The following is a 25002-nucleotide window of genomic DNA, read 5'->3' on the forward strand; positions in this document are numbered from 1 at the left end:
GCCTCTCTCGCTTTCTGCTCCATCTAAATCAACATCTCTTCCCCGCTCCGGCCTTCCCAGCGCCCTGCACAGATAATCTACTGGTTCATCATTCATCTTTATTTGTGGCGTGGCAGAATTGAGTTGCTGTTAGTAAATGACTACATGTCCCTCTGAGGCTAAATACATGCAACAAATATTTGAAATATTCAGCGTGGCACAACCCGTGGGAATTTGGGGAGGGAAACTAGTTGTAAAACCATGAAAAACCTCTGCATAGAATCACACAACTCACCCATCCATCTTCATTTGACAGGTTTTGAACAACAAACAAATGTTGGTCGCTGACTACAAATCAACATTTGGCTGCAACAAGCAAAAACTAATTAGATGTGTACTCCAACGATGTGTACAGCAACATATTGAGTTCACAACAAAAACATTAACAAATCCACAGCAACATGCCCAAGTATTGACATATGCAGCAGTGCAAATCCACACATTGACTGTCCATGTTCAGCCGCCTGTTGACAGGCTCATAATGCTGACAATTTTTTCCAAGCCTGACTTTCCTATCACAGCAACTGTCACAATGTACACACATCCCTGCTACACTGAAATCAACTGTCCAAGTAAAAGAGAAAAGAAGGGCAGAATAATCTAAAAACTTTCCACAACTGAGTATTTCATACTTGTACTCGTCATAATACCCTAAATTTACTTTTTAATATTAATATTTCAGGTAGTTATGTTAGGGAACCTAAATCTAGCTTATAATGGAAAAAACCCGATCCATTATATATACTATATATACTTTAAGACAACAATAGCATGTTTAAATCAATATGTTGTTTCATATTATTGATTCTTTAAGTAAATAGCTGTGTAATAAGCGGGATAATTCAGGGTGATTCTATATTTCTCCCATTAATCTGTTGGGGTTCCTTTTGATAAAATGACCAGTTCTTATCCCTTACTTGTTTTGCATACCTCTAGTTCTTAGCAATAAATGTCCAAAATCAGATTTGGAATTATTTCAAAGACTTCAGATCTCATTTTGGAAGTTGCATACAGAAAAAGCTTTAATACCTGCACATTTGAATGCAAATTCAGAGCAGCCCGTGTGAAAGGGCCCTGATTATAACCACAGGAATGTAAAGCGGAGTCATCCTGAACAAAGAGAAGAAAACTATTGCTCAGCTAACTACCTCTGGATAAATGCAGGTTAGATAGGTACACATTTATTCCTAAAATATGTGTGAAGAGTCTAAATTAACTGTCACTCAGTTTTTATACTTCATATTCTTTGCTCTTTTCTCTTAAACCCACACCCCCTGGTGAGTGGAACAGGAGGTCCAAGCTGTGATTCCATTCCTCCTGCCTGTCCTCGGCTTACAGCGTCTAATTACTGTGGCCTGACCAAATGGACCAGGAAATGCACCTCATAAACGGGTCCTGTCAGAAACACAGACTTGTGAGTGAGTGTGTGTCTTTAATTTAAAGGTTACAAGTTCAAGATGCGAAACAGAGACTGAGTCTTTGACCAAGACACTGCATGTCAGGCTGAAGACATACTATTACATACTAAAAATACTATTTCCCCTCGAGGGATCAATAATAATCTTATGCTTCTTCTAAAAAGTTCTAAAACTGGTTTGAAACTGAGTCCATTACCATGAAATTATATAAATAGCCATACAGATAAAAGGGAATCTTAATTGGGTGTAAAGGTGCAGCAAAAATAAGGTTAATTAATGACAGAATGTATTCATTTACTGTATTTAAAGGATGCTAATCCCTGAGGAATATCTGTGCTCCACAAACACTTGAATGTACCACAATGGTTCCACCTCTGAACAGTCCCAATTTATGAGTCTTTTAGCACATGACATTTCTATAACTTCAGTAAAGTGAAACAATGTTCACTGAGAAGCATTACGTAGCTGCTTCAAGTCTATGCAAGTGGTGCAATAAAATGAACTAAAGTAATGGCTGCTTGCATGGAATACAAATAAAATGTGATGTTTAGATTTCTTAAATGGTAGGCAGTATTATGAGGTGCATAAAATGTATAGTTAGTGTGTTGCCTTAAGCTATCCTTCATTTTACATCCCTATTAGGTCATTTTCTCCATAACATTAAGGTCAGGAATGTGAGAACACACACATACTTTCCAGTCTCCGAAGACTTAGGATTGAAGCAACAAGACGGTGATGTAACTCCGACCGACAGCTATGAGAGAAATACAAACAGTTTCTGCAAATTCAGGTGGATCAGTGAACCTTGCCTTAGCATAACTTGGATTCCAATCATATGAGATGGCTTATGAGAATATAAAAGGTGATATAATGATAGACAGAGCTCAGTACGATCATAAAACAGTAATGCTACACAAGCAAGTCCACACCTGCCTCCCTGCAGCAGAACCATGCCCTGAAACGTGACACAGAGCGTAAGAGCAAGAGTGTAAAAGTCTAAAAAAGATCAATGCAGAGGCACATTTTAGAATCCTGCTACTTCCTGCAGATTCTTGTTTAAGCAAAGACACACTAAAAGGTTTAAGTCTGGGTTCCTTCCAGAGGGAGTTTCTCTCCCACACTTCCCCCACCTGCCTGAAACGCCTCCATTGGACTCCTTTATTTACTTCAAGAAATGAGTGACATCACTATGTAACAATTGTGTTCTATTTGCTTTGCTCCTACACATTGTACATGATAGGCTAAGAGGGCAGGAAATCTCTCAGTGGTTGACCAATCACAACGGAGCCGGCCAGCTAACCAATCAGAGCAGACTGGGCTCTGGTTTCAGACAGAGGGTGAAAAAAGGCACTGCAGCACAGGCAGTATGAGAAAAATAAAGAGCTTTTTGAACATTAAGGCATGGAGACAAGTCCCAGCAGAAGCATAAAGTACAGTAGTTTAAATGTCTTTGGTATCTAAGATCTTCTTGAAATTAAAGCACAACTACCTTTTCCATCCACGAACCATCATTTAAGCTTCTAAACTGAAAAACTCAACAACCATCGTCAAACCCATGGACCTCACACAGAAAAAAGCCACCATGGCAACTAGTATATATGTTTGTGTTTTTATGTCCCATCACAGTTGTTGCAGCTTAGACACATCCTGAGGGGTCAAAAGGAGGTTCAGCTGAATATAGGAACAAATATAGGTTAGTGACGGTAAATAATGGCCGTGTGTTGGAGATATGATTTGCTAAGAAAGCACGAAACAGCCCTATCTTTCATTTTAAATCCAATCAATATACATGCACATACGGCCTTCGACAACACAAACGTCTTATTCATACAAGAAAAATGTCTTTACATAAGCACTGACAGTGACTACACTATAGTAGTTCTTATAGTTGCTGCTTCATTTTCCCACTTAACAAACGACCATCTGTTCACATGGAACACAAGGCACCTGACTGCAGGTAAAATTAGCACAGCTCTACAGTTAATATTTATTACAGTTCTGCCAAGTCATGTGTCAATCAGCCTAACAAACTGAACCACTTCTATTTCTTCTTGCATTACCTGTATTCTTTTTATGTCTTATTTTCTGTTGCAATGTTGGAGGAGAGAAGGACTGAAGATTGTAATCGCAAAAATTACGCTGTAGCTATTTAGCATATGACAATTATATACAGCTCTGGAAAAATTGAGACCGCTCCACATTTTTCTTCAATGTATCTCTGGCATGGCAGCCACTCCAAAATTCCAACACAGAGAACATCTCTCAGTAGTTTATAGAATACAACAACAAAAAAAAGAAAATTATTTAACTCAAAGACAGGTCTATAAAAAATAAAACAAGAGAACATGATAATGCTAAATTTTTTTCATGGCTGTATATCTTTGAATCTTACAATTTCTACTCCACTAAACATATAAGAGCAAGAAAGCTGCTTTCCAGAAGGGATAATTGTGTCAACCGCAAACAGAAATAACCCTAAATAAGACCTAATAACACAATGAAACTCATCATCAATCTGAATCAAAATGAGTTTTCCCTCCTTGGGGGCAATTAGGTTTTGTGACAGTAGAAATAAATAAATAAGTGAATAATTTTATGAACACGAGATGGTGTGGAAAGACAGACAGACATGAGGACACATATGTGGAGGAACCAACCTGTAGGGACACCTGCGGACGCCACCTGGGTGCTTTGAGAGTGATTGGAGAGATTAGATGAGTTATAATGGCTCATGTCAGATTAGACTCCACATCCATCACACAATGGAGGACAGACGGCAAAGGAGAATTAAACAGACAAATAGTTTGTTTGATGAGCAGGAAGATATGCAGGTGCAGATGGAAAAGCTGCAAAATAAAACTGAATTAGGTTAGACCATTTTATGTTTTATATAGCACTCCGATACACCTGTTAGCTGGTAAGGTGTGTATTCTCTAAACTAGAAAATGTTAACATTGCTGTTCTATGTGGTCCATATAATAAAGGTGAGCTGATGTTTTAGAAACAAATATTTGAGAGCGCTATGAGGCGTGTATTGATCTGTATGCATTAGGAATCAACCAGTAAAGAACCATACAAATAAAGTTCCCTTTCCCAGTGTTTTTTTTAAATTGACACTGTTGTGTATTAAATCAAACACAGCCTGGAAGGAAACTTTGTCGGCCGTCAATGTCTCTTTCATCTTCTCCTCAAACAATTGAGAAAAAATCCTAGCTTTTTAAAGGGAATGTGAGGCTCTTTGCTGCAACATTCATTCATTCCGAACAAAAGTAAGTCAGGAACAAAGAGTACACTCAGAAACATCTGAGCACCTTGGGTTATCTAAGAAACTGAAAGTCATTGACACATGAAATCATGCAGATTCGCTTACTGTCTGTGTTCCTCCACCTGCTTTGTAATTTAAACTCCAGCCTAAATAATTCAAACTCGAATGTGAAGTGGCACTATACCTATTATCATCTTGAGTGAGCACACCTGAGATGTTGATTGCACGTCCGGTCTGTACTTCTTTGGAACTGTAAGTGCGAACTAGAGCGATTCGAAGGTGTCGATGTAACCTCATTACAGATATTTTGGAATTTGCAAATACGAATGCCAATAACAAACAGGTTAAAAGTACAGGTAAGCCAAACATATACTGTTTGTTTTGAAACAGTGTCACCATCTTATGGTTTGTACACCAGAGACTAATGACATGTTTACTTTTAAAGTCTAACATTGGCCAATTTATCATTATTTGATTAAACTATATTAATATGTAAATAAGTTACAGCCTAAACATTTTTAAAATCATGTATGTCAGACGCTTCGCCGAAATAACTCTTTGCCTAGATTCATCTTAAACAATAAAAAGTTAATCAGCTAGGCGCTGGCAAATAACAGATGCTGAGGACTTAGCCATATTTAAAAACTAAAACAATAGTTTGTAATATGTAAAATGACAATGGAGAAGTGCTCCAGGAGCAACTTGATAGCACCACTATATTAATTACAATATACTGATTAATTACAATGGGATCAAAAACAGAAAGAGTAAAGTTCAAACGTATAGGAGCTGTATTTACAGCCAACAAGGGGAGTATTTTATTCTCAAAAAATCTTTCAGCAGAATATTTCTTTAAGACATAAACTGTGGTTATTGGCAGCCTTATTGGCTAATTACCTGCACCCTGTAAGTACCCAGGTGACCTGCAGAGACAGGTTTGCAGACATACACAACAATAGCAGCAGCAGACAAACAAGCAGCCAACTGTGCAGACCGACAGCCATGCAGGCAGGCAGCAGGCAGCTGCTACTGTGATCAGCAGCAGGCAGCAGCCCAGGAACAAGCCTGTGAGGCGAGAGCTGAGGTATTCAGCAAGTGTGGGCAAGGAGAGGTCTGTCAGCTATGAGCACGGAGAAGCCGACAAAGATAGGGTAATCTGAGAAAGAGCAAGAGAGAGAGAGAGAGAGTAAATTAAGAGAAAGGAGGAAGGGCAACATTTGAGGGGAGTGTGTTAAATTGAATTAAAAACTGCTCAATATTTTCATCAAGTTTGATCTGCATCAGCTGAAAAAAACTCAGAACAGGAGAGAATTGCTCCAAATTGCACTCAAGATGGGTGATAACTTGTAGTATAGAGGAGTATATTGGAAATGTTATTTTAAAATGTATCTTGTACATTCCTATACCATAAAAAAAAGGAATTGTGTGAGCCACACAGCCACACAGTCACCTTGCAGTTGTATTCCCCCACCAACAAGTTTTAGTTTATGGAAATGTGACCTATTTCGACCACTAAATGGTCATACTGCATACAAATGTCTGCGTTAGGGCTGAAAACGTGTTTTTCAACTTCGAAGAGAGCTTGACCTTTGAACACTGAAATCTAATTAGTTCGTCCTTGAGTCTAATTGGACACTTGGGATATCAGTAACTTGAAAATATAATGCCTCTGACTATGGCTGTCGCTGCCACAGATTCATGATAATTAAAGCAAATAGTGACAAAAGATCAAATAAATGTATGAGGAAAGAAATGGAGAGAAAAAAAAGTTAAAAACAAGAGAGCTGATGAGAAAAGAAAAGGGAGCTGGAATGGATGATAATGGGGGTGTGTGTGTGTGTGTGTGTGTGTGTGTGTGTGTGTGTGTGTGTGTGTGTGTGTGTGTGTTGGCTTCAATAACACAAGCAAAAGAGGTGATGCAAGGCCTTTTATCCCTGGTTGGCTCTTCTCGTCCCCATCTGCCCCTTTAGCCTGCACCCAGTTGGGAGTAGTTAAAACATACAGTAGGTGACTCAGACAAACACACACTGATTTCTGCTGAGACTGAAAGATGAGGACACATGAGGTCTGTAAACTCTGAAGAGTTCATTCATTGTGTGAGGTGATTTTCTGCAGTGTCACCGTACTAAAAGTTGAAACATTTTTAGGTGAAATACTTCACACTCGCATTAGTTTGCTCGTTTCTATCAGTATTTCTTCATCTCACAAGAGACGCCAATGCTCCCACTTACAGTTGTGAGCGTCAGACACGCTAGCAGACTGTAGTTTTTAACACAGCACAACATTTGATCCCACATGTACAGCTGAATACACTCGACGAGTTTCAGAAAAGCCCCTTTGACGTCGCACAAAGTCATGAACTGGTGTCCAATCGCTGCTGTAACACACACTAACTATGGTGAGATTAGTGGTTATTGTCTTTAATAAAATGTCTTTGCAGTTATTATAACCAAATGAGGTAACAAAAATGCTATAGAGCCAATGGCTTGTTTTTGGTGAATGCTTAATGGACTGCATTCGTCAGCATTAACCCATTCAATCCCAGGCTGCCATACAAGGTGCCAATAGGGGGACTAACAGTCACACACCGTTGGCTGACGGCAGGGGCTGGGGCTGAGATCCGAAACACAACCTCAAGATTGTCTGAAAACTCACACTACTTCACACCAATTCAGTCGTTTGTTTTTACTGGATGAGTTTTGCAAAAAGACAGTTTTTTATTCGGGGACTGCAAGCAACGCTTTTTCTACTGCTTCAGATTCACATTCAAGTCATTTGATGGGAGAGTTGAACATTGCCCTTTTCTTATAGAAGTTATGAAGTGAAATTCATTGTGTCTGTGAGTGAGCTTCACACTGAACTCTGTTGTTCTTTTAAAATACGTCTACAAATCAACTCAATGGTCATTTTGGGTCCAGGAGCAGCCGGAGGGAGCCGTTATAAAGAGCAATTCCACCAAATTTCTACAACTACTTTCACTCTTGCTGCTCCCAGAGTCAGGCCGTGTGCGAAAATAACTCTCATCACGGTTCCTCAAAGAATGATAGAATATCTAATAATCGTTAGTTTTTGAATAAATGTGACTGATCATTTTTCTTAAAATAAACTTCTCAAAGTAGGCTATGCATGTAACTGTACTATATCACATTTGCGTCTGAATGTATTACTATTTTTAAGTGCATCAACTTTGGAACTAATGCAGTCACCTGCACATCTTTTTTGAGTTCTCGTGACTTTTTCAGGTTTACTTTGTTTAGCTTCTTCTTTCATTCCCAGAGATTCATTTTCTGACACTTTGGCCAAATGGCGACTCTTGCTGCCAGAGCCGAGGCAGAGGCCACGTGACACGAAGGGATCTTTGACAAACATCACCAACTGTTCCTATGTTGGTCCCAGTCAGACCTCGCGCTCGCTCTTCCACTAATGGCCTGCCTCCTCCGGTGACAGCCTCTGCTGTGGGACTTCTTCAATTTATCTGCAACTCTCGCATAGTGGAGGAGACAGCCTGCGAAGCAGGGAGAGGCGGTAAACAGAAAGAGAGAGGAAGACGAACACGCAGGCGAGATTTCACACTAGATTTAACTGTAACCTCTGACTGAACTGTATAACAGCTTCTCCATTTGGAACTTTCATGTTACGTCTTTAAGCCTAAAAGTCATTACTGCTGAATTACTTGAGGATATGTGAATAATACATGGTGTTGAAAAACCAAATAGTCATTACTATATTTGTTTTTTAAGAAATCAACATTACTTAAAATCATATACTGTATATACACAACCCATTCTCGTTCATTTTAAACACTTTTAATAAACACTTATTGTCATGTTTTTTATTGTAAACATTTCTGAACCAAACAGGGTCATTCTCAATTACTATTTTGTTCATGTAGAATACAAAAAGTCTCTCTCTTTGTATAACTTCAGAAATAAATGAAATTAATTTAAGGTTACGTTCTTTCAGATGTTACCATTAAAAATGTACATTTCATATGCTGCTTTGGTTTTCTTTCTGGTAATAAATGATTGTAAAAGTATAGTTATGAAGCTCTTACAACTGACACAAAATGACAGATGCAGACTGACTGAGTAGTAATCTTGCAAAACCCAAGCAGCAGTAATGAGTCAGAAAAAGGACTTTTATGGACGCCCGAGCTGTAATTATGTCTGCGTTTTGGATCAGATCTCTGTGGACTCGCTGCTCCTTCCTCCCTCCAGTCTGCCACCCCTCTCTCTGCTTTCACTCGTCGTGTGCAAACACAGCCCCCATTTAAAAAAGCAGTCGCCCCATGAGTTCCCACACAGCAAACAGACTGACATCAGATGTGACATTATTAAAAGCTCTTTTTGAACATCTTGAAAACTATAAAGGGGATGTACACAGCGGTGGAAAGTAACTAAGTTCTTTTACTGAAGGGCCGTAATGGGAGGATTTTCTTTCTGTGCCTCTTTATATATCTACTTGACTGAAACTCAAAGGGAAATATTGTGCTTTTTGCTTCACCACATTTATTCACAGTCTTATTTACTTAGACTCAGACATAAAACCTATAAAAAACGTTTTACTTTTCAGTATTCTGATGAGGAATATCATCCTCATACATCATAACTGAGTATCCATGAAACAAGGAGTGCCAGAAAATTAATAAGCAGCCATTTTGCTTTTTGTTTAAAATGTACTAAAAATATTTGGAATTTCCTGATCATTATTACCAACTTTTTTTAGGTTATATTTTCAATGCAGTACTTGCAATAGTGTATTTCTACAGTGTATTATAAATACTTTTTCCTGAGTAAAGCATCTGAATAATTCCTCTACGACTGTATGTACAGAAGCAGCTTTCCTCTACTCTATGTATTAAAGGGTCCTATAATATAGGAATCAAATTGCCCATATTAAACACATAGAAAAGATCAAAATGACTGAATAATTCTAATTATTTATATTCAATGAACTATTGAATTTGAAACACAAATAATCTCCAAAAATGCATCACATTGGACTAATTCCTGATATGCTATCTACACTTAGGAACCTTTTGAACCCATCCAATAAAGCCAGCAAATAAACTGGATAGCACCCAGTCTGCAGGTTTAACTCATTTAAGTTATTAATGAATGGCTCCAAAGAACGATATTCTGATTATGAACTTCAAAAACCCAAAATGAAGGAACGTCTAATAGCTTAGTGGTTAGAGCTGAGTTTATTTCCTTCTTGGAACTATCAGTTAATGTCCTCCCCTATGTCTCCCCCCTTTCAACACTCCATCCATCAATAAAGGCAAAACTAACCAAATGTTAAAACCTGAATATAGTAGACATTCTAATTCAGCATCAACATCTTGTGGAAAGCGTTTATCAAATTGTTATGCAGTAAATATCATCCAGCGTATTATGTTTCAACAGGTTTACATCTTTGCACCTGGCGACCACTGAAAAACATCTTCAATCGTCTTGAATTTAGTGTTGCAACTCACCCAAAAAAGCAATAAAGGTAATCTAATTTTAGGTCTGATGCGGCAACACCACGTAAGAAAATCAGTAATTGCATGAAACCTCGGACAGGATTAAAATGACCAGAGGACTTCAGAGCAACCGCTAAGCGTAAGTAATTTCAGGTAGAGGCAGAGAAAAATCCTGACAGGTTTATAAAGTTTCTACCGTCTGAAGGAAAAAAAAATATATATATACCAATCACCATCCTCTCCTGGCGAGGCTTGGTGCTTCTGAGGGGAGAATAAAATCCCCATTTAGAGGAGTCGGGCTATAATTGCACAGGCAGAGATGAGGCGATGAAAAGAAACGAGATTTGCAGCAAGGAAAAAAGTTATGTTGAAAGTATTTTTTCTTACTCATTCTGAACAAAAGCTTCAGCTGAAGTTCACCTGAAGGGAATCTGCCTACAGAGATACAATAGGTTGATTGTGATGCATTTAGATTTCGATACTGAAATACAAGAGATTTGAAATGGCAAGGATTTTCAGAGCAGAAGCTGTAATTTGGGTTTGAGGCGTTGGAAAACAGTCTGCCAGAAGTCCCATCTGCACCATCATTAACACCATTCCTTCATCTCGAAGCTTTGAAACACAACACCACTCACACAAAGAGACACATCCCTTTCTCAAAGGCTGCAAGGCCGGTCGGCCGGACACACGGACACACACACACACACACACACTAAATGATTTTGAAAGAAACGCAAATAGACGGGTTGCTCTCAAAAGTGTTTTCAATATTTTGTGTGTGCAGTATACATTCATAGGAAAGAATACATCGGAACAACTTTCAACAAATAAGACACATTGCACACACAGACAATTGAAATAACACTTATGGTACAGAAACACTGAAGTTCTTATGGTTTGAGATTGCGGCTTACCTGCCAGTTAACTTGTTTCCTTTGTTGTCCTTGTGCTGTCTTCGTTGTGTACCTCAGCCTGTGGAGCTGACAATCACTCTCAAAATTACAATAGGCTTGTTTGCCACTCAGTCTCTCCCTTCCCTTCCTGATTGTTGTAGCCTCTTGCTTGAATTCTCTTTTTCGCACCGTTTCATTTCCTGTTCCTCCATTTTCTCTGGGAATAAAGTCTGATGGTAATAGCCATGTAAGTGCAGGAATATTCAACCCGCCGGTGCTTGTCCCTCTCGAAACGAGGAAGGGAATGATAAAAACATCCAAAAATGACTTTGTTTCCAAAAAAAACCAAGGGACAGAACAGGGGAAATTGTCTTGGATTTGGAGGGTGAATCATACTTGTTCCGCTCCGGAGCAAATGCATTCCCTTGTGACAGAACTCTTCGGCCTTTTCAGCTTCCACTTACCTGTTTTTGTTGCACCAGTCATCATCTCAGACTGAAAAAGGTATTAAAAATGATTCGTTCAGGGAATGGAGCCATCGTTTTAAAACCTGTTCTTCACAAAAACAGAATTGAATAGCGAACAGAGTCTGCAGCTTCTTCAAATTGTAAAAAGGGTGTTCTTGGTTCTTTCCTTACTTTCCATTTTGCAGGTGAGTCTACCTGACATGGCATTTAAAAAGAGAGTCTTCTGTTACAAAAATCTTCTCTTGCTTTTCTTACACAGAGGAGGTTTTGAATCCAGGCGACCGGGGACTCAAGAAGAATGATGCGTCAATCTTTTCTATTTCAGTGTTTCTGTTCGGCTGGATCACTTCCTGTTTTCCTAGAAGAACTTACCTTCTGAGATCTCGTTGTTTTCCTCTGTGGCACCGCTGTCTTGTCTCTTCAGAGATTTAACCATCGCGACACCTGACTGCTGAGCTGGAGAAATAAGACATAATGCAAAAAATCTATATACATTTTTTGTGGAAGAGAGAAGAATTTCAAAGATTTCAATCAATGGGTCAACAAATGAAACAATTCACATAAAGAGTAGAACAAACTCAACTGCTCCTAGTACTAGGATGGGTTAAATGCAGAGGACCAATTTCACTGTGTGTGCTCTGCTGTGTGCATGTATGTGACTAATAAAGAGGGTTTCATCCTCCGATTCTATCTATCTATCTTCTATCTAAATGCATCTTAGTATAAGAGTTTAGATAAGGAAAAAAAGTGAATATTTCTAACATCCCAAGAATAGAACGTACCAGAATAAACGCCATGACAAATCAGAAAATATGCATTTAAGCTTTTATGTTAGAACTCAGCCAAGTGGCAGCGACTTAAACAGCGACATCGCAGCCCCACTGACTTTGATCCATTGGGCACAGAGTGATTAAAGTTCAGTAATGATGAGCCTGAGGATTTATTTATTTCATAATTTAATTAGAGGATAAACCCCTTGAGATTCAGCATCTCGTTTTCAAGTGAGTCCTCTGGCACAAACATGAAAATTTCACAAATATTTGATCATGTACGTAATAAAAATGATAATAAATTAATCAACACAACAAAACAAACAAAATGCACATTAGGGCTCTCCCTTCATCCTCATCCACACCGACATAAACTGGAATAATAAACATAATAATAAAATGAAATGTTGTGATGATCGTGGTGTTATCTTGTCCCGTTTTATTTTGAAATGTAATTTGTTCTTATGTCTTGTCTTACTTCCTGTCTGTGTTTTCCCGCCTCTGTGATTGTTTCGTCCGTTACCTTTGTGTTTTGCATGGGACATCTCTACCACCATATCATTAACAGTTGTTAAAGTTTTCCCTTTCCTGTAGTGTGTTCTAGAGGGAGTTTCTCTCCCACACCGCCCCCTGCCTGAAACGCCTCCATTGTTTACCTCTTTGACATAATGCCATCACTATGTCACACTTTTATTAACTAGCGCTCAGACACATTGTTCAAAATACAATAAGAGGTGAGATAACTTTGGGCAGTTGACCAATCACAACAGAGCCAAATAACCAATCAGAGGGTGAAAAGAGGTGCTGCAGCACAGGCAGTATAAGAAAAGAAAGATTAAGATGCTTTCTGAACATTAAAGCATGGCGGCAGGTCACAGTAGAGACACTAAATACTAATATGAACCTAATAATTAGCATAATTAATCACTTTTAATCCTGCCTTTCCTTTTATACTGCATTTAGGTCCTGATTTCCTAACCCTTGTGAAAGAAATATACATGCTAAGGTCAATTATTTCTAGCCCTTTTACAAATGAGTGTGTTAATTAGTGTATATTAAATAACAAAACTACAGTTGATAGTTATAAACCACACACAATAACCAATATCCATGTTATTGTGTTCCCTAAGTAAATGAATGCTCTCTTGAGCTCGTGAACTTCTTCTTCACCCTTCAGCATTTTGTCAAATGTTTTCCCTGCTCACATGTGCAATTCACAGGGGTGATAAAAGAAATAGCTCAGAAGTCAGCTGCATTCTGTTGAGAATGCAGCTGACTTCTGAGCTTCTTTTTTTTATCACCCCCTAAATGTGTTTAATCCTTCTTTAAAACTTGCCCAATCAGCTAGTGAGATCCTAGAGGTACAGTTAAGGAAACAAGTATTTGATCCCCTGCCGATTTTGTTAGTTTGCCCACTTCCAAAGAAATGAACAGTGTATACTTTTAATGGTAGGTTTATTTTAACAGGGAGACGGGATATAAAAAGACAATCCAGAAATGTACATTAAAGATATAAATTGATTTGCGTTTAATTGTGGGAAATAAGTATTTGATCCCCTTGCAACCAACAAGAATTATGGATCCCAAGGACCGGTTAAATAAAATGATTATGTTTTGCAAGGGGATCAAATACTTATTTCCCACAATTAAACACAAATCAATTCATATATATATATTTTTTTATTTACATTTCTGGATTTTCTTTTTGATATTCTGTATCTCAATGTTAAAATAAACCTACCATTCAAAGCAAAGACTGTTCAGTTCTTTGTAAGTGGGCAAACTAACTAAATCAGCAGGGGATCAAATACTGATTTCCTTGACTGTTCTTGCCCGTGTTTAGTAGATTAATAAAAAACAAGCAAAGAAGTTCTGATGTCATGGAGGAAAGTCCTTTATCTGGGTGAACGTATTCTAGGAGCTCAGTGAAACAAAACTCAATTCATATATTATAAGTTGGCATTCCCTTATTTGTTTTGGCCTTACAGCCAAACTTTAATAAGTATTTGTAATAATCAGTCAATCACAGTTAAATCCAACCTCAGTTGTTCAGTTAGCTTGACTGCCTAAACGTTTTCACAATCCAATAATGCCACAAAAGAAAAACAGCAGCCATGAATTTCACTTTTAAATGTCAAACATCATCGCTCACATTAAGAATCACATTTCCTTAGCAAAGCTACATGCTATTTTTATTAAGTGGTGCAACAAAAACAAAACTTGCCCCCACAGGAGATCACAAATCTGAGGGCAATGTGATATTGTGCCTTTTCTTTAAAGATGATATTCTAAATGCTGAGTCAAAGGGCTTTCCCAGCCAGATGCGATACATTTCTGGAGGAAACACCCCTGTGGTTTATAAAATCCTTCCTAAAAGGTCTAGGTGTACTATTTCTTTTTTTCCTGAAACACAGCATGACAAGTTAATATCAGCCGGTTGCTGAATTAAAGTGTGAGAAACAAAGTAAACAAGTCACTGGGCGTGTTTTTGCAACCACAACAGTGATGTGAGGCGCGCTGTTGTTTGTGTTGCGGTTTGAATTCTTTACTGCTTTGCTCTTGTCTTGCATTCCAACCTTCACAGCTTAAACAGCATTAGCCAAATACACAGCAGGGTCATCAGGAAACAACAGTGCTGATGGTGAAGAGAAAACGTCAGCAACAGATATTGTCGAAATGCTCACTGGGTAAAAGTTGTCATGAAACCCCCAAGACTTAGATTCAGTTTTTCTTAAACTAGTGTTTAGGTCTTATTATCTATTCTGCTTAGGAAGGTTTCTAACCGAGGGACACGACCCAGAAGTACCACATTGGCAGACATGATAAGAGCTGTCTGAACTCTCTAGATGGTAGGAAAGGAGTTTCAGTTTTGCTTTATTATATCCTTTAGCTTAGAATACACTGCAACATCCTTTACCAAAGGAAAGGATGTAATTCTGTCCCCCTTTGCACCGAGGTTGAGGAATAGTGGTAAGGTGTTTTTTTTGTTGACAATTTAACCACAACCTCAATCCCATGGTACCTTTTGGTTGACTCTCTTAGTCACATCCCAATCAGTGATGTCACAGCAGGTATTCTGCCAATCATAGCTGATGGAAAAACACCTGCTGTGACGTCATTGATTGGAGCCAGAAGTACAGTCTGCTGTCACATAGACCCAATCACAATCCATCGCCTTCAAACTCTGTGAAATAGTCAATTCTCTATGTAGTCTCACTCTCAGCTGAATAGGGCTCCTTCTTTAAAGAAGACACATTCTGCTCATTTTAGGTTCATAATTGTATCTGGTGTCTCTCCTTTGTCTCCATGCTTTAATGTTCAAAAAGCTCTTTATTTTTCTCATCCTGCCTGTGCTGCAGCACCTCTTTCACCCTCTGTCTGAAACCAGAGCCCAGAGCTTGCTCTGATTGGTTAGCGGGCCGACCTTGTTGTGATTGATCAACCGCTTGAAATGCCCAGTCCCTTAGCCTATCATGTACAATATGATTAAGCTCTAGCCAATAGAAACTTGGAACTTTGATATTTGCAGACCATTTACATGCACAAAAACCTATATAACACAATACAGGAAAGGGAAACCCCAAAGCGCATAATAGGGCCTCTTTGAACAATTTGTAATGATATGGTAGTCCTTGTGTGAGCCTCCAGTCTCAAAGCAAACTGAAGTGACACAGCCAAAGGCTCTTACCTTCATGTTTGGCCTGAAGAGGTTTACTCTGCTGTCCTCCACTCACAGCAATTATCTTGAAGTTGTATTCTTTGGAGGGGTCGTAGTGCTCAATGACCAGCTTTGCTTCCTGCTTCAATACTTCAATGTCCTTCTGCTCTCCACCTATTAAGAGAAAGAGAGCACACACACTCAGCAGCAGAAGTCTGATGAGAAGAGGGAAGAAACATTTCCTGATTTGATCACGAAAAGGAATCATTTTTAAGATCATTTAAATATCAAGTGGTGAAATTGAGAAGGCAGTTACGAGACCAAGTCTATGGCCTTTCCATAACTGCAAATGAATGTTGAGACATTTTACACAAAAAGATAATAAAAAGCTAAAGTGTTACCAGACGACAGTCGGATTCAAAGTTGCATACAAAAGATGCTGCTTTAATGTCTTTGTAAACACACAGACAGCTTGAAATATATTTTAAATAATGCATTATCTTTTTTCTACTAACAATGTTATTTTCTCCTTGAAATGAAAATATGTGTTTCAGGGTAATTGTCATTGTGTAGCACCCTTTGAATGCGTTACACTCTCTGCAGGGATCAAAAGCTTCAGTAATATTGGTGAAATTATGTTTACACACATTTTAAAAAAGGCACTAGCAACACCTGTTTCAACATAATAAAGATCTATAGAATACAAAAAAATTCTTGAGGAGCAACTAAATCTGCAAACTGCACTTCATTGCCTTCTATTGGAGGTGTACGCCTTTGGAAATGAATGAATCTATATAGTGAATTGTTGACTTTTAGGATAAAGTATTTTTAACACCTGACCTGCACTTAAACTCTGCTGGCCTGGAACAGCAACCCATTGATCAATACAACAAAAAAAGAGACAGACTATAACGGTGATGGACAACAGAGTGGAAAAAAGGGAGGCAGGAAGAAGGATGAGAGCAGGAGGTTAAGAAGGAAATAAGACTTTAACCTCAGGATTAACTAAACAAAACAATGAGAAAAAAACTCAATGAAAAGGTAAAACGTTTTCAGCCACATTTAACTTACATTGTTTGTTTATAGTAACTTTGCAAACCTCAGGAAATCAAATGTATCTGCATAAAGAGAAACATGAGACCCCAGAGTTAAGCATTTCAGTTTGACTTCTGACTCATGCTGATGGCAGACATACATCTGCAGGTGCATGAATCACAGTTTGCTGTGCATAATCGAACTGAAACGAAGAACCAAAAGGCTATTGCAATTTGCTTTTACTACTCAGGTCTGTGAAATGTTATTTAAAAACGAAAGGATTTATTTTACACAGCTAGTCCTTGGCTTGAAATGGTCATATTAGGTCTCATTTACCCGTTTATATGAAATGGTTTGTGGATCAAAATGACAAGCCTGCTTATTACTTACTAAACACAAAAGACAACCATGTAGTACACTACAAAGCATATTTAGAAGTGACTTTAAAGGGATAGTTTTGATCTTGAAGTGGGGTTGTGTGAGGTACTTATCAATAGCAAGTAAGTTAACTGCAATAGATGACAGTCAGCATGCTCCCAGTTTTAGTGTACACTATATTTTAAGCTTTTTCAGACTCCATTGCCATCAGAAAGCCCTATCCGACAGGGGAACTGAAGCCGTTCAAAGCCACCAGACTCAATTGACAAAAAAATATATAATTTTACCGTCACGTTTTAACTTCATCACATGCACATTCACTTCAGCAATAAAAAGTGTTGAGTGTCACTGATTACTGTTGAACTCTTTGTGCTGTTTGTATGTTGAAGCTCATTTTAAAAGGGACTTGTAGGACTAGCACTGCCTCTATGGGTTGTACAGTTTATGTTGTTGTGATACTTTGGTTAGATGCAAGCTTAAATGAATGTTTTTGTCAATTTAGTCTTATAGCTGTGAAGTCAGTAAAGATAACGGATTCTGTTCCAAGCCGAAGGTTGGCTTTTGTCCATCCATCCATCTTCTACCGCTTATCCGGGACTGGGTCGCGGGGGAAGCAGTTCCAGCCGAGGGCCCCAATCTTCCCTTGTCCCTGGGACACATCAACCAGCTCTGACTGGGGGATTCCGAAGTGCCCCAAGGCCAGCGTGGAGATATAATCCTTCCACTTTGTCCTTGGTGTCCCATTTATTCTCCTCCCAGCATAACGTGTATGGAACACCTCCCTAAGGAGGCGGCCAGGTGGCACCCTTACTAGGTGGCCAATCACCTCAAGTAGCGAAGACACGTTATGGTGCTGCCCCCATCCACAGCAGGACTTTGCTTTGCTCCTGTCACTCTTTTTCCAATCTGCCCTCTACTGTAGGTTAAACAAAGACTATGGATGAATATCTTATTTTTGATACAACTCTTATTAAGACCGGTTTCATTCCTATTGAGAGCTGGATAGCCCCTCAGCAATACAGTATAAAGTAACAAACACAACTACAATCCAAACACCTGAACTATCCCTTTAAATCAGTTACTATAATTGATATTTAAGTTATTTAAAACATGTGAGCAAGTTGGGACTCAATGTCTTGTCCAACACTTCAGCAAAGTCTATTACTGCTGGTGAGGACTGCCATGAATAACTTGTAGTTATTGAACTCTCTCAAACCTCCATACCAAACCATCTTTTTACATGTGAACATACCTACTGTACACCTCTCTGAGTTCTCAAAGAGCTATTTACAAAATATGTGGAAGTGTCCTCAGTTATATTTGAAAGTAACACGACTTCAAAGAAAAGAAAGGGAACATTTGGAAGCCCTTTGGCATCACAAACTGAGGAGAGGAAAGACTGACTTTATTAACGCCTGAGGTTAAAGATCATTCCGGCAGCAGAAAACGGAGGGAAAATAAAACATCAAAAACTAAGACTATGAATAAACCGTAATACGTTTAAATTCAATCAATCAGTCAAATTAAGTATATGGGTTTTGCATCTAATCCTGCCAAATGTGCTTTGCTGTCGTAGCAGCAGAAGGTTTGGCAGCTGTCAGCACAGATTGACTCAGAAGTGTAGATTTCCATTTCCTGGCATTTCAGAGAGTATTTCATGTCTACAGATATTGAAATAGAAGTCCGAGATCATCAGAGAAACACACTCAAATTAATTTAAGAGTTTGTGATGAAAGAAAAGTGCTTATTTAGTCATTTTGCCTGCTCAGCTCTTTGACTTTTGCTGCTGCTGCAGAACACATGTTTCAGTTTGGATCAATAAATCTTGAAGCCAATTTCTCTATGTAAAAAATTAAAGAAACTTGCCACTATCGGCTCCCACAAAAGAATTGTCAGCAAAGAAACACCCTTTTTGTCTCCAAACAGATAAATGCCTATCTGTCCTTGGTTCCTTAAACTCTTGAATGGTAAAATTGTTTAATTGCTAAATTAAATAGTTGTTTTGTCTTTGCAATCAGGCACTTAAATATCTTCTGTCTTTCGTAATCTCTTTAAACTATGACAGAGTATGAGTCATGCTTTCTCCCTAAAAGAAAGTATCCATGGATAACTCTGCTGCAGCGGAGTTAGAGAAAAACTCCCCGCTGTTTAAGAAAATTAACTACCGTTCCGTCACTGCTTTTCCACATTCATTACACTCATGCTGATACCAGAAGCCTACAGGCGGAGGATGATGGACCCCGTCATTCACCTCACTCACTCGGCCCAGAAGGCACAGAGCCATCCCAGCACTACCAGTTATTCCTTTACATTTTCTCGATTCTTCAAAACTTAAGCAGAACCCAAAAGGCAACATGTTGCAACGCGAGCTGCGTGGGCATGTCTCAGAAATGAGGCCATCAGGCTTCGGTGAAAATGTCAGGCCAATTTGGATATTGAAGAATATGAACAAGGCAGTAAAGCTTTCTTGTAGATGTGAGACTTCAGCGCTCGTTACTGTAAATGGAAATGCATTGACATCATGCGACAAAGGAGAAAGGCTTCCCAATGGTTGAAAAGAAGTTACAAAATGTGTGCCCCAAACGGATAAAACCTTTAACTCTGGAGCCATTAAAGATGATTTTGCTCTTTGATAAAAGCTGCAGATGACCAGGATCTGTCTCCTCCTGCTTTACCTTTCATTATCTCTACCCAGCATCCGGCTTTTCATTACCTCTCCCTCCATGTGTCTCCAGCTTCATCCTTTATCCAACCCTCTATAGTATCCCCCTCTTTTTATATTCCTGTGTCATTCCCTCCATACATTCCACTCTCCCTGCAGTGTCAGGGGACGGCTGCCTGTGCTCACTGCATCTTATCTGACATTTTCTCCATTACTGTGATCTAACAGACGGCCAAGCCTTACCGCCAGCTCCAGGTTCACCTGGTCGTTGGCTGAAAGCAGCACTGTGCAGAGGACGGCCTCACCTTCCAACATCAGGCCACAATAGATTGGTGCATCAAACTGTTTAGTGGTTACAGTAAAAAATACTTGCATCACTGGAAAAAAGATGACTGGTTCTCTTACAAGTTGCTCAAAAAACATGAAGTACCATAACACCTTTGAAATATTGTTCTTCATCAGGAAATACTAAACATAGACATCACCTGATTTAAACTAGATCTGGATCACAACATTGTTTTGTGAAACAAGGACTATTGACGGGATTTATATAGCACTCTTCCACTCTTTTACCCTCCAGAGTGCTTTTACATATTCCATTAATACCTTCAGAAACCATTTTGAGAACCACCATGCACATTATGAACCAGAGCCGCCTCTGGTATACCCCAGTTATCAGAGTAGGGTGAAGCCAACTATACAGCTCCGGAAAAAATTAACAGACCACTTCAAAACTTTCTTAAATCTTTATCTCTACATGTATGGCAGCCTTTATAGAAACTTTTTTAACTCAAAGACCTACCTAGAAATAATAACACCAGAGAAACTGATAATGCTGCACTGGTCTCTTGATCTTTTTCCGCAGCTGTATGAATTAAATGTATTACTCTCTATAATCAGATGATGTTTCTTTCAGGCTGTTTAGTATTGAAATGCACTACACTGATTGATTAGAAGTTGATGTGTATGCCCGTATGTTTAGGCGCTTAAATTGTAATGTGATTTCGGTGTGATGTGAGGACTTTCGGAACAGTATGATCTGGCTGCTTAACTACATATCACCCAGTGAGATGAAATGATCCCACATTTATTAAATGTTTTAATTAAATATGAAATAACATAAGGAGCATATGTTATTTCATATTTAATTAGTGTTTACTACTGTATGTGTTCACAAATTCACAAAGTCTGGAAAGAGGGGGTTAAAAGCTTCCCAGTAGTTTCCTGTACAGTAACAAGCACTGCGTTAAAAGAAAACAAGTTTACAAGCAGATTTAAAACAAAATAAAAAACAGGCAGAGGAAGGGTTAGGGTTATCTGAGAAAATAAATGTGCCAGTGAATACAGTGTAATCATCCTTTATTGTGTGGAGTATCTGGTTTCTAGTGAGTAACATAAAGGGAATAAAACTGTATCTCAATAAACCCATAGAGGGACCCCTCCTTGGCCCTACACCATACTTTGGGAAGCGTTTTAAGTGAGCTATAACTCAAGTCTTTAACAAAAGGAATTCTTAAAGCTGTCTGTCATTACAGTAACAAGAGGACATGTTTTACAGTGTTCATGCAGCTGTACCGGTCCCACTGTAATACAATGGTCTTTGCAGGAAAGAATGAAGGTAGGAAGAAAACATTATGATAAAAAAAAAAACATGTGAAAGTACAGACTGTACACCCATTCAGATCTATACATATTTAGCTGATTGCATTCTAAGTTATATTAAAGAACACTGAAAAGTACATCTTTCTACAGCATTTAAAAACTGTGCATCGTCCCTGACTGAAATAAAAACATGGGCATACTATAGCTATGACAACAGCAAACCCTTCCTCTGAATTAAGCTTGCATGCAAACACACGCAGTCTGTATCATTTGCGTTTTATCTCCTTGGTAACTTCTGCTTGCGTCCATGTTAAACTTCTTTATGCAAATGAGCAATAACTCAAATGATGAAGTGTGGCTGTACCATGTTCTTGTCAGTGTTGTGAAGTGAAACTGATTGGAGGGCTAAATTAGACTGTACAAGCTTTGAATTCCAGTGATTTACAAATACAAATAAAACAATAGGTGCATGAATCTTTGTCTCTCACAGCTCTGAACAGTTTCATGTTTAACAGTTGTTTGAAGAACAAACTGTACCTACGCTAAAAATATATACAGCCTCCTTCTGCTGGGGCCCAATTTGAATGTTTTCAAAAGAGTTTCCAGTGTATAACAATTCAATCATGTAAAGTAACATTTATACCTGTTCGTTTAGTAACCAACACATCAGTTTGAGGACTGTGAAGGTTCACCTGTCTTTCTTTAAACTCTAACAAATATTAGCTGGAGGTTAAATATTAAATCGCACAGTAACAGGAGTGAAAAATTCAGGAAGAAAAGAGACCAGGTTGTTTACTCTGTCCCTTAAAACAAACTCAGTAACAGATGAATCAATCAATCAAAATATAGTTACAATACTATATAAAGTGCAGGCGTATGGCTTTACATCATATCCATAAACCGTAAAAACATCTGCACTGCATCTGTTTTTATACTTCCTGCCATTAAATTAGAGTAATATCCTGTGTGATTATCACTTTATAACTATGATTACTGTCAAGCTCTATCGCACACAATATACAGCCCCGGAAAAAATTAAGAGACCACTTCAGCATTATCATTTTCTCTTGTTCTATTATTTATAGGTTTGTTGTATTCTATAAACTACTGACAACTTTTCTGTGTGTTGGAATTCAACAGATACTGGAATGGCTGCCATACATGTAGAGATAAAGATTCAAGAAAAGTTTAGAGAGGTCTCTTAATTTTTTCTGGAGCTGTATATCTGTTACAGCGAGAAAACCAACAAAATTTCCAGGTTGTGAAGAGAGCAGAGAGAGAGAGAACAATCTCACTGTTCCTCAGTGAGGTGATGAGACGAGACAGTGACGGTGCAAGGTTTAAGTTCCCACTCAGATACCAGTTTATTATATTAACTTGGCTCAAACAGATGCAGACCACCCCTTCAAAGAATACTACTTTCATGAAGGTCTAATATTTATTGAAATTGCATGGTCCTCTCAGAGGGAATTGGCTTGGGAACGAAGATGTTGAAGGTTCTATTCTTGCATTTGACCAAATGGCACTGGTACTTTAAAGATGTACCTGTTCACCTCCTGAACCTTAAGCAAGGCACCTGACCCCCACACTGTGTATAAAATAGCTGCCCACTGCTCCTTATACTTGAAAGGGTTAAATGCAGGGATCAAATCTGAGTGTGCGGTGCTGTGTACATGTGTGACGATTGAACATGGATTTGATTTGAATCTAATCTTACATCTTGGTTGCTTAAACCAAAGGTGATTCAAAGATGATAGTTGCTTAAACCAAAGTGGTTTTCCCTACTATTGCAAACAGGACCCCCTTTTAAGATACTGAATATTTTATGTATTATTTATGTAGCATGGGAGTCTTTACTGTGTGCTTCTGTCAATTACTATCGCTGTGAGTAAAGCTAGCTAGCCTCTAGGCTACATCATGCAGTGTAAAATGTTATAGGCTAAAGGTCTGAGTACCCTTGCTAGGACCTGTTTGTACATGTGTGCATGTGTGTATTTCTGGCTTGTGTGTGTTATGTAATAAAAAAAAGACAGATTGATTAAGTATTAAAGTACGGTATCCCTCCAAAACAAGCTAGCTAAGGAGAAACGGTAATATTTAGACCTGATTGATTTGAGTGTGTTAGAATCCACTCTGAGGGTTTTATTTACTTAAAGAGAAGTATTCTTCTACTCATATATCATGAATCCAATCACTTACAAATAACGTATGTTCCAATCAACACTAAACTGAAGTATTTTCACTAACTTAAATAAATCCCAAGGTGTGTGCTGCAGGTTTCTACATGGCATCAGTTCCATCAAATCCTGTGTAGTTACGCATCTCTCTTTCTCTACTGAGTGAATTATGAACCAGCATGCAGGTGAAACACACATAACAAAGGTCGATTTCTTCTCCCTAGGGCAAGAGGTTCAACAACTGTGCTTCTCCGTGCATAGCTAGAGTTTTTGTGCCACAAGCAAAAGAGAAACGCCACATGGTCAATATGGTTTGTGAATGGAAACCAATTATATTTAACTTAATTCTGTTAGTCATTTTACAAATAAACCTGAGTAGTTTCATCTGGGTGCAAGTTTTAACTCCAATGGAGCATCTTAAGAACGCATTATCCTGTGTCAACTTAATGAGGAGCCCTTGAGCGAGGCACTAAACAAACCAATCCATCACAGAGTTAGCGCGGCTCAGCTTCCAGGTGTGAACGCGAGGAAATGTGTGAACACCAGGTACAACTGTAAAGAACTCCTTGTCAGGTTTTCTTGAACAAATCAAGTTTAAACTAGTAGGTGTCTTCAGAAATATAAGGCTCCAGTATCTATTAACAATCCCGTGACTGGAAAGGAGTAGTTTTGCCATGTTGGTTTAATATTCTGGTGTTCTGAGCTTTTGCAGCTTGTTTATTAATAATTGATGAAGACTAAGTGTTTACTTTATAGCAGTAAGTAACCAATATACAGTAGTATAGTTCGTATGGTTCTGTGTATAACAAAAAGAACCTCAATCATGGCCAGTGACGTAGACAAGATGGCGCTCAATTGAGTGCAAGGAGTTTCCAGCATTCAACAGACAACCTCTTTACCTTTATGAGTTCACCAGCTACGAACTTATAGTGCAAAAGTTGCATTGGGTCACACTTAAAATAGCACATTTAAGTACAGAAATATGCAATTGGATACACCTAAATAGAGCCATATTTCTTTAAGTCTACCCTCCCAGTCAATGATGGATCTTACCTGGCTCTGTGGTGTAAAAGACCTTGTAGCTGTCAAACTGTCCTTTAGGCTCTTTCCACGACACATGCAGCTTGGTGGGACTCTGGATTTTGGCACGAAATCTCCGTGGTGATGAAACTGT

At 38.6% G+C, this 25002-nt stretch overlaps 1 protein-coding gene across 1 annotated transcript in view; it reads right to left on the reverse strand.

The window, feature by feature from the left end:
- The window catches only part of LOC134874761 (collagen alpha-1(XIV) chain-like), a 182328-nt gene that overhangs the window by 148809 nt on the left and 8517 nt on the right, over positions 1 to 25002 (reverse strand). Inside the window, exons 3-5 of the mRNA XM_063898918.1 lie at positions 24882 to 24998; positions 16005 to 16148; positions 11919 to 12002 (exon numbers count right to left, since the gene is read on the reverse strand). Of these exons, the coding sequence (XP_063754988.1) occupies positions 11919 to 12002; positions 16005 to 16148; positions 24882 to 24998 (345 nt within the window). The remainder of the gene's footprint in view (positions 1 to 11918; positions 12003 to 16004; positions 16149 to 24881; positions 24999 to 25002) is intronic.

The sequence above is a fragment of the Eleginops maclovinus genome, chromosome 13 (assembly GCF_036324505.1).
Source record: "Eleginops maclovinus isolate JMC-PN-2008 ecotype Puerto Natales chromosome 13, JC_Emac_rtc_rv5, whole genome shotgun sequence".
Taxonomy (NCBI): Eukaryota; Metazoa; Chordata; class Actinopteri; order Perciformes; family Eleginopidae; genus Eleginops; species Eleginops maclovinus.